At 42.8% G+C, this 11113-nt stretch overlaps 1 protein-coding gene across 1 annotated transcript; it reads right to left on the bottom strand.

Annotated features, from left to right (window-relative positions):
* Nucleotides 1–7360: 7360 nt before the first annotated feature.
* Nucleotides 7361–9402, bottom strand: Ama (Amalgam). The gene is made up of 2 exons (XM_017175172.2): nt 9120–9402; nt 7361–8644 (listed from the first exon to the last, which is right to left on the bottom strand). Exon 2 carries the CDS (start codon nt 8634–8636, stop codon nt 7635–7637), a length of 1002 nt encoding a protein of 333 aa, XP_017030661.1. The 5' UTR covers nt 8637–8644; nt 9120–9402; the 3' UTR covers nt 7361–7634.
* Nucleotides 9403–11113: the final 1711 nt, after the last annotated feature.

Consider the following 11113-nt stretch of genomic DNA (forward strand, 5'->3'; position numbering starts at 1 on the left):
AGCCATAAATTTGAACCACTAAATAAATATAAAACTATTTGAATTGCAAATTCTAAAGAGAGTCCTGGAATTGTAAAGAAAATAAAATAGTATATACTAAACTGCCAATAGTTTCGAGTCTCGACTAATTTCCGGTGCACAGAGGTACAAGCAGAGTACAAGCCAGAACCAGATGCCAATTCGTTTGCAGGCTGGGGGCGGAATTAAGGACACTGGTCCTGGCCGGGGATCCTGCAGAGTAAAAGTTATAGGCGGCTGGCACTGCAGGGCTGAAAGGAGTGGCCGGGCAAGGCTCAGACACTGAATTCCACCCGCTCGCAAATACGCAATTGCAGATGCGACGATGATGCTGGCGATTGCGGCAGTTTATTTATACTCCACAGCCCACAGCGCACACGGCTCACGACCCACAGAAAGCGGCGCAGCCAGGGGATGGACGTTCCGGGGGCTTCGCCTGGATGGCAACATTTTAATGTAGCCCATGATGTTCGCCTCCGCCTCGGCCCGTGCCATGAATCTCATCTCCGGGTGGGCGTGGCAGCTGGTATAAGGAGGTGGCATTCTTGCCGCATTGTGTGTGTGTGTTTTTTGCTGATAGATATAGATACACGGGTTCCAGCAGCAGCAGCAGCCAGGCGATAGCGATAAAGCCGAGCGCGGCGTGCGATGCATGTTATAATGAAAACCCCTTAAACCAAATAATGTGCGCCACCCCTCCCCCACCCTGGCGCATCCCTAAGTGAAGCAGGTCCTGCGAAATCCAAAAGGACGACTCGCGGAGCGAAGCTAGCTGGGACATTCATTACACAGCAGATTCTCCCAGATTCCGCGCAGATAAATTGCTCATCATTTCACATCGGATTTTGGCTTTCTGACAACAAGCGAAAAGCCAGCGCAGATTCCAGATACTCAGCTACTCAGATACTTGGATACTCGTCCTAGCTGCAGAATCTCACTCGAGGCGCTGCACAAAAATGTCGGAGAAAAATGAATATGAATGGCATTCCATTGAAGACAAACATGAATAAATAATGAGCATTATTGGGCAATTATCTGGGTGAATGTTTTCATTAAAGAGAAAGCGAGGAATGTTTGATAAATTTATAAAGATAAACATGTAAAGACGATTATAAATGGCAATGCTTAAGCGATGATTTTAAATTGATTTGTTTTAGTAAAGGAAGTTAGGGGAGCATTGTTTAATATTTATATGATTTTCCCAGCTTTTAGGTAACTATTTTCTGAATCTGGCAAAGCCAATAGCCAATAAATAAGCTCGTACCCTCCCATAGCTTATTTTGTCATCGAGCACTTAAGTGAGACGCTGCGAAAACATAAATTAAATGTCAGAAGCATAAATATTTTCGCCGCATACACACGCTAACCAGCAGCAGGACAGACGGCTTCCCCTTCCTGGCTCCAGGACTGCCTGCAATGGCAGTGGTGGCCCAGAGAACTTCCGCCAGAAGCCAGAAGCTGCCAAAAGAAAAGGAACCGCCAAACCACCGAACACATCAGCGGGCTCCGAGGGAAGTGGCGGCGGCGAATAAAATGCCAGCAGTGCGAAAACTTTTAACATGCAAATGCGTCGCCGCTTTTTCTTTTTTCTCGGGCTGCTCCTGTCCCTTTTTTATTTTAATTTTATTTCGTTTTTAATTTTCAACAAAAGAGGGGCGGGGGAGGGGGCGGGGCGAACGTGATATCGAAGTTGGCTGAGATAAGTGCAGACAGTTATCTGCCACAGGACTATGCCACGACCACGACCACAGCCACAGCCACAGCCATGGCCACGCCCACTGCCATCGCGGTCGTCAAGGAAAAGTTTTAATTTCAGTTTTGGGCACAGAAAATTTTTAACGGCGTGCAGCTGGTAGTATCTGCATCTGCGAGTTGGAGTTCGCGAGTTGCGGGTTGCCAGCACTCCTATCTGTGTATCTGTGTATCTGCATTTTGCATTTTAATTGCAAATGGAAACAGTTATCTAAATTGGCCGACATATTAAAACGACGCATCGGTCTGGATGCCGGTGTCCTTTTTCTTTCTTTTTTTCTTTTTTTTTTTTGTGGAATCCGCCAGATGCGACCTCAAAAAAACATACCGGCATTTGCGATTCCGAATGTGAGCTGCGAAATGCGTTACACATTTTTGGCACAAGGCCAGCCTGCATATTCGTAAAAAAGAATCCCGTTTAAGCCCCCTCTGCAGTGGTCTGTCCGGGTCCTTAAATCCCCGCCTCACCAGCCCTCGAAATTGTGGAGAGCACAGATGAGTTCCGTCCGTAATTTGGCTTAAAACGGGCTTGGCCATTATTCTTTTTGGGGTATTTTAAACTATTACAGGACCATAAAAATGTTGTTTAATTTAATGACAAAATGTCTTAAATTAAATGAGAAAATGTTAAAAATTTAATTGGTAATTGTATCCTTTACCATCAAACAAATAAATTTAATTTAATTACCCTTATAAATCTCAACCTATTTATACATTTAAGACATCCCAGTTCTTTAGAAGTTAATTGACAAATCTTAAGCTCGGGCTAATTAAATAACAAGAAAAGTGAACTATATTAGGAAAATCCCCTAACTCCATTAAGTTCGAAATACGTAACCCAATGAATCATTGTCGTAATCCCCCCAGTTAAGCCAAAGGAAAACTCCACCAATCCATTTCCAACTTCCGCCTGACTCTGACACTGACCACGCCCCTTTCCGAAAGTGTTCGATCCAAGTTTTCCCAGCAAACGGAGATTAAAGGCTGCCAAAGCCCCACTGAGATGCAGATTCTTTGGCAATGCAAATCGTAATTTCTCCTTTTGGCTGCCTTTGTTTGCCTGACTCGGTTTGCTGTTTGCTGGCCAATCGCTGGGGCAATTAGTTAAATTTATTATTTGCACACGCACCACAACCGCAGCAGCAGCAGGAGCAGCAGTAGGATTGGGGAATTGGGGGCGGCAACAAAGCAGTTTGCATTTGTCTCCGCATGAAGGGATTAATGACAGGCAACAAACAAGCAACCGAAATCCCAGCAAAGCCCCCGCCGCCTTGCCACCGAGACCGACATTGAATGCCATGCAATCTTGTCACTCACATTCAAATGCACGGTGGAAAATAATGCCCAAGTTTGGTAGCTAACTACATTTATTACAGAAAAAATAAGATTATAATATGAAATATTAAAAATGATCAAAACGATATTTATTTTAGTAGGAGATATTTTAGAAGGTGGACATTAAAAAGAGGTGATAATGACCTCATAAATCAAAGTATGTATGTATATCTTTAAACTTTTCCATAACTAAATGCTTTCTAAAACATACAAACTACAACTGAAGCATTACAAAATAGTTTTAAGACTAAAAAATCTCAATAATAGATGCGTTTTATGTCGACTTATAATTATAACTTTAGTTAGAATTAAAAGCTTATTTAAGGACAAACTACTAAGTATCCTAGTGCTTAGAGCATTGCTATCAAAAGTCCTACTCACATAGCATCAATAAAATCAAGTTAAATTTAAAGCCAATCCAGAAAACGTTTAAAGACTACAATACTCAACGATATCCCGCATTTTTATTCTCTGTTTTAAGCACCGCCCCGCCGCCCTTTCGTTATCGTAAATATTTGGCTTAAAGGCAGCGATGGGCTAATTCGTTTTTATGCCCGCTCGCATGAAATATTTAAATTATTATTTATGGCAGAGTTTTTCCCATTTGCATTTGCCATTCGCCGATTTCCATTCGCCATTCTGCCCACTCGTCCTGCATCCCTGTCGCTCCGTAGCCGCATGTTAACGGATGTTGGGGGAAAATGGTTATGCATTCGTCCATAAATTGCCCAGGACTCATAAATCAAGCGCGGGAGACTTCAATTAATGCCCCACTATTGCCAGCGATAATTCATTTACTAATTTATCTCTGGCAAACAGAGAAGGAGCACGCGGCGTGCCAGCATTAATTACAATGCAATTACTTATGAGCGTAAAAGCGTACATGCTCATAATTATCTGATTGGAGGCGTGGCACTCGTTTGCATTTGCATATGCCCCAAGCTGCGGCAGGAGCGGAAGAAGAGTTCCAAAATTGGGACAAATTTGAATTGGCGGGCAATTGCATCAAGCAGGGCAAGCAGTCTGTGGTGAGTTTTGAACACTGCTTGGTAAGGGGATCATTCGATCGGTTAAAGGGATATTTAAGGGAATTTACGATATAAGCGGGAAGAGTGGGGAAATATAATTCAAATTATTACAACGGACAATTGCGTCTTTCGCTTTAAATTTAAAAGAATAATTACTAACTACTATTAAACTTCCTTTTTAAGTTTAAGATACACATACAGTGCAATTTGCAACTCCTGATCACACAATTCGTTCTTGGCAACTTATCAGATTAAATGTAAACAGTAACCCTGGCACAAAGCCAAAAATACAGCTGCCAAAAAGCCAGGAACCTGAGCTTGGCATAGAGTCAATATTTGCATTCACTTTGAGAAAAATTAATTAATGCTAAAGATATTAAAAGCCAAGAAGTTTAAGTGGTAGATTAATTTCAAAAAGGGTGAAATTAGTTAGAATAAATTCATAATTATATCAGAAAATTAATGAATTGAAAACACTTCAAGAGTCCAATGGCATAATTGATTTTTACTTTAAATTTTCACAATTAAATTCTCAATGAAACTTGTCAACGTTTTCCTTATACAATTCACTCATTTAAGAAACATACTTCATTTTTTGAAGACATAATTATAAAAATGTGTTTAATTAGTCTAGAAGCCCAAAAGTTAGCTTGACTTCGCAAAGACCACTCAATTTGTCACCATAGCGTAATTAGTTAGAGATGATGAAGTATTTTTTAAGCACTCGGCGTCACTTCACATCATCAGCAAACACACATTAAAGTCACCAAAATCTCATTTCACATCAGCACACAATTTGGGGAGTTTTATCAAATCTTCAAACGCGATACTCACCCAATCAAATTTCACGTGCCGCTGCCCGCGTTTTATTGTGATGACGATGGCTCCTGGGCTCCCTCCTCCTTACATCCTCCTATTTGGCACTGCATCTAGGCGACAGTCACAACATGGAGCATCATCATCAGCCGCTGCCATCGCCAAACTCGTAAAAGTAAGACCCAGCGTCGCAGCAGTCTTTTGTTTACAACCGCCGCGTTCGTCGTCGTCGAGGATGTGGCGGAAAATAGTGGGAAATTGGATGCGTGAGCCGCGGCATCTGGGCCACTGCATCCTGGCCAGAAGATCCCAGTCGAATGAGCGTCCTGTCTGTGGAGGCGGCTCGTTTTGGAAGCCAAACGCTTGACGGCGGATACGCTTTCCAGGTTCCAACAACAACAGCATTACACAAAAGTGCAGGTCGGAAGCAGTGATGGCTTTCACTTTGGGAGGCAAAAATAAAAGCTGGAAAAATAATAGATATCTAGAACTTGGGAAAATTTTAATTAAATGTAAAAATGCATAAAAACGAGCTAGGAACTAGGATTAGATATATAAATATATAAATCTATATTCTATAAAAACATTATTTATACTCTATTGTTTTAAACAAGAAAATATTTTGACTATTGATGGAGAAAGTTATCATATGACAGACTTCAATCGACTTCTTTGGTCTTATTTTTATTCTATATCATGTCTAGATACATAATCCCATTTTTTGGATTTCTAGAAAGGTTTAAGGCAGAAATTTATGAAATCTACGTATTATTTAATACTTATTTCTGCAAACTAACTTAAAAACTTAACCACTCAATGGCCAGATGAACAACACTGGTCCAGCAAGGTAAGTCCTAAGTAAAACTGCGCAGGCGTTGGCTCTTTCATTGCACCCATCCTCCTGGAAGTCGCCTGTGGAGGAGGAACAGAAAGCCAGCCATGTACTCCTTAGCCAGGCCGTACTGTTTGCCATTTTCCGCGGCAGGGTGGCACTAAACTCTGCCTGTGCAACACGATTTCCACCCCTAAACCTCACAGAGCCGCACATCTCACAGCTTGCGTTCCAATCGACTTTTGCTGGCTCTCTCACTCTCTCTTGGGGGGTGTTTCTGGCCCAAAAATCAATAAAAGTCACGTCGACGTCCATGTTGGGCCGCTCTATCCTCAGCCTCCGGTTCCCGGGCAGACAATGAAATGATGTTCTAGCCAAAGGAGCGGCAGGATGAGGTCGCAGGACGCAGGACACAGGGCGGGCTGGAGGCTGGGAACTGCAGACGAGGACGCACGTGTTGTCCCTGGACTTCTGGCTTGGATGTGCGTGCGAGCGGCAGCAACAATACCAATTACAATAAAGACAGACATTTAGCCAGGATTTCATTTGGTGCGGGGCGCAGGACATGTGCAAAAAAAAAAGGAGAAAAGATAAAGGCAAGAGCGAGGATGAAAAATTTGCCAAATGTATTCCAGCAACGAGTTTCTAATGGAAACAATTAAGTCATTAGCAAGTGTTGATTTTAGTGAGCGATGAGAGTCGGGCTGGGGCTTAGCCAAACTAATGTGCCCGGGCCATAATGGAGTCCTTCGGGGACACGGCCCACACACACTCGACTAGTTGTTGTGTCAGCGGCAGACCCAACTCGTTGGGCCGCCTTACAAATGCCTCGCATTTTTCTCAATTACAATGAACAACTTACTCCGGGTTTGCTTTTCGGGGAACCCCCCGCCGTCCCGCCGCCACATACGTGCCGCTGTGTGTGTGTGTGTGTGTGTGTGTGTGCGTAAGCTTATGTCAAGAGGTGAACTGACTGCCATTTTTTAACCATGATTGAAGAGTTAAATGTTGTGGCACTTTGAGCGGGCCCGGTTAACTTTCTGGCAAATGCCTTTCCCCCGGTATTAACTGTTTGGATACGAGCTTGGGGGTCTTCTACTGCTGTTTTTTTGGGGTCAAGGTGGGACATTTAGGGTCTTAGATGGCAGATTTAAGGCATTTAAAAGGTTTCTTATCTGGAGTGAATTTTACATTCGTTTATTTAGGTTTCTGGCGATTCAAATCGTTGGAGGGTTGAAGCTTACCCATACCTTTAATTCAGAAGGAACGTAAATACGCTTGGTATCTTGATATTTTTTTTACCTTGGCTTCCCTTTTTATGTTGGCCCATTAAAATTGTCATTTAAAAATGTCTTTGGAACATAAGGATTTCCGAACGATAACATAATTTTAAGATGTTATATTGGTTTTGCTTTAAACATTATTGTTGCTCTTTAACAGCAAGCCATGATGGCCACATCACAACCCCTGAAACTTCCTTTCGCAGGCCCCATTCCCATATACCCGACTGCCCGAAAGTAACCCCACCATATAGGAAAAGACCGATTAAACTTTATCAGAGAACGTTATTTACTTATGCTTATAGGATATGCGTTGTACATGTGTATTAAGCCGACGGATGCAGAGCAAATTCTTAAGGCACAGCGGTCGCTCGAGTCGATCTCGAGTGTGTCCGAAAATAAGAGAGTCTGAATGGGAGCTAATTGAATGAATCATTAATAATATAAACACAGGCCGCATCCGGGCTGGGGAATTGCCGAAAAAGCGAGAGACGAGATGCTGCAGTGGGAGGGGTCCAGTCTTGTGGCGTGGGAATGAAAGTGGATGTGGATGTCGATGTGAATGTGGTGGCATTACGACAACGACGGCACCGGGATGACGGTCTGGAAGAGATGGAGCCGAGCGTCGGCATGTCCCAGTTTGTTGGTGGCATTGCAGTAGTAATCCCCAAAGTCCTCCACCGACACGCTGTCGATGCGCAGGACAGAGGTGGTGATCTCGGAGGAGGAGGCCGTGTTGGCCACTTCGTGATGCCGGCTAGACTGCAGCTGGACGCCGTTTCGGTGCCACACCACAGTGGGAGCCGGATACCCCTGCACGGAGCACTCCAGCTCCGCGGTGTGTGACACCATTTGGGCCACCTTCGGTCGCTGCACGGCAATCTGTGGGCGGAACTCCACCTCCACTCTGATCAGCCTCTTGTCGGGCTGGCCCTCGCCGTTCTCGGCGATGCAGTAGTATCCTCCGCGATCCATTCGGTGCACTGTACGGATGCGGAGAGTGGGCTCCGCCAGGACATGCCCACCGGCCGGCATAACGGCATTGTGTTCACGAGCCCAGGAGATCGTGGGCTTGGGGAAGCCATTAGCATGGCAAGTCAGCTCTAGGTTCTGACCCTCGGTGACCAGAGTGCTCTTCGGGGTACTCTCCGAGATCACCGGCGGGGTCTTGATCTGCAGGTTGAGCTTCTTCATCACCTTCTCCGTGGCGGAGACGATCACCTGGCACTCGTACGGTCCCATGTCGCTCACCTCGATCTTTTGGATACGGAACGTGTAGGTGGCACTACCAGACTTGGGTCCTTCGGTGACCGTCACGTTGTAACGCTGATCCGTAAGGCTAAGCATATTTCGCATGGAGAGCACCACCGAGTTGGTGTCCGACTCGCTGGCCCTCTTGGCCCAGCTGACTGTGAAGGGGCCCACATCCTCCACGGTGCAAGTGAACTCAACGCTATCGCCGACACTGGCCACCACGTCCTTGCTGATCTGGCTGATCACTGGTGCTCCGAGAGTGGACTCCAGACTGATGGCAAGGCCCAGGAAAAGGCAGATAAAGAGCCGTGGATTCGCCATGGCTGTCACTGAAAAGGAATATTTTCGTTAATAAAATTAAAACTCAAAATATGTAAATATAATAATTAAATACTATATAAGATAACTAGAAACTTAAATTATTAAACAACTGAAAATGAGTTGTAAGTTCTCGATCTTCTTGATCTTGATTAAGGATGTGTAAGCCTTGAAATAACTTGAAATAAGAAGTAACAAATACTTTTATTTAATTTCATTTGAAAGCTCGATAATGCTCAAAATGTATTATTATAATTCACGACTTTATATTAAGACTCATTAACTCATTCTTTAAGCTGTAAAATTATTCAATGATTTAATTTGTTCAGAGCATTCGCGACACAGATTTGAATTTTAATAATCTTATTACATTTTTTACTTTGAAATATTGAATTTACAAGAAAAGTTTCAAATATCAAAATGCACTTCTAGGAATTTGGTTATCTTTAAAAATATGTATTTTTAAAATTTAACTAGTGTAATTACAGGATGTTATTGCTGTTGCTGGAACGCTCTATAGGTTCTTTTCGGTTATCTGTGACTTTGTAGGTTCAATGCGCTTCACTTCGCGTTCGGGGCTCGACTGAAGCGGCAGAGGCGACTGAGCTCGGCTCAGAAGTCCGTATCTGTATCTCAGCGGCGCTGCTGCTGCTGCTCTCTATCTCCATCTCAGCGTTTGTTTGTTGTTCTTTCCATGTTATTAACGCGTCGACGCCGACCGCTCGTTATCTCCCCGAGCGCAGGAAGAGCCCCGAAAATTGTACACCGCGAGAATGCGACAGATAGGGATCGTTATGATCGATTGCCTAAGTCTAGACTTGTGTTGTGTCTTAATTGGTACACTGAAAATAATGTTAGAAATAAAGTTGTATTCAAAATTTGCTCAACTATATAGTAATATTTAATAATAAAATGATGAAGTAGGTTCTGGATTTTTAGGAATTTTTATAAGTAATAATGAAATTTCAACTTAAGTGAGCTTTATTGCTTGACATTTGTAATTGTTTAGAGCTCTTTATGTTAACTAGATATTTTTCCATGTTAAAATAATAATATAATAATTGTAATTTACCAACTTTGTCAAAATATTCAAGAAATAATAGCAATACAATATTTACAAATTGAAATGGTGCACTCAAAATGAATTTGTTAATCTTCTCTCAATTACCTTTTGCTCCTTTTCTCTCTGTGCATTTGCCGAAGTCGAAGTCATCGACGTTTTGGATCTTATCACCCTCCGCTTGTTTACTTTGTCCCTGTACTTGTATCTTCATCTTGACTCCTATCTGTATCTGCCTCCGTGTTTGTACTTCGGCTTGTATTTAAATTGTTTGCTTGTGCGTGAGAGTGACTCCGGGCCCACTTATCAATGCACTTTACTTTTGTTCCCTTCGTCTTTAATTGATTTGTTTTGCTGGCCGTTGCTACTGCCCCTCCTCCTCCTACCCCAGCCACGCCCACAGGCTGGTTAAGCGGGTCCGTTGCAAAAACAAAGCAACAGCTAAAGCGACCGCTGGCAAACTGAGGAGCGGAAAAGCGTGAAAAACTTCAAGCTCGAAATCAAATTCAAATTGAGATTGAAATTTGTGCCGCCATTCGGCCATAAAACGTTTAGGGGTTCGTGGAAGGGCGCGGGTTGCGGGCTGGAAAGGTGGAATGCGGGCCATTTGTGATTTATGATTTACGACATGGCGCGGGAATAACCTTTCGCCGCTCTGGAAATGCCAGCGATCCCAGCGCTCAGGAGAGCCGAGAGCCGAGAGCAGAGTAGAGCAGGGCAAGGACGAGAGCGCCGTCCCGCTCTGCCGCAAGGATCAGGGGCGCATGCGTGAAAAGTGCATTGCCAAAAGGGGGTGGAATGTGCAGAGGGTGGGAATTACTTGAGGTCCCCACGTTCAGCCATGCTGGGATTTTCGGAGGGAAATTTAAAGAGCAGCATCCGGGGAATTTAAGGAACATTTGCACGCACGCAAAGGATAACATTTAAAAGGATGCATTTAAAAAAAGTGTTTTCTAAAAATTGTAGGAACAGAAGCATGTTTATATTTTACTGATGATATATCAACTGAGTAGCTTTTATTATTATTATTATTATTATGATAAGAGCTTGGTCCTTATCCCTTTATCGTCGGAATTCTTAGATATAGTAAAATATAATAAAGAATATTATTTCATAATTTGTTTTTTTATATTATTTAGATCACATTTTGGGAATATTTAAATAACAACAATATTAAGATTTGTATTTACCATTTCAAAAGTTTTTGTTTTTTGTCCTTAAACTATCTTTTTTTAAGTTCCTACTTAAATAAAAGGAAATCTAGTTTAATTTTTGGTACACTTAAATTCCCCACCTCCTTAAAATTCTAATAGATAAACATTGCAATGAAATTTAATACTATTTGAGTAGCACTTTATTCAACACAATCAATCCACTTGTTATATTAACGGCTTGTGGTTTTCAAACTTTCGCCCGTCAT

The sequence above is a fragment of the Drosophila kikkawai genome, chromosome 3R (genome assembly GCF_030179895.1).
Source record: "Drosophila kikkawai strain 14028-0561.14 chromosome 3R, DkikHiC1v2, whole genome shotgun sequence".
Lineage (NCBI taxonomy): Eukaryota > Metazoa > Arthropoda > Insecta > Diptera > Drosophilidae > Drosophila > Drosophila kikkawai.

Bases quoted from the DNA above. Each gene is read 5' to 3' on its own strand.
- Ama (XM_017175172.2), bottom strand. From the start codon at position 8,636: ATGGCGAATCCACGGCTCTTTATCTGCCTTTTCCTGGGCCTTGCCATC.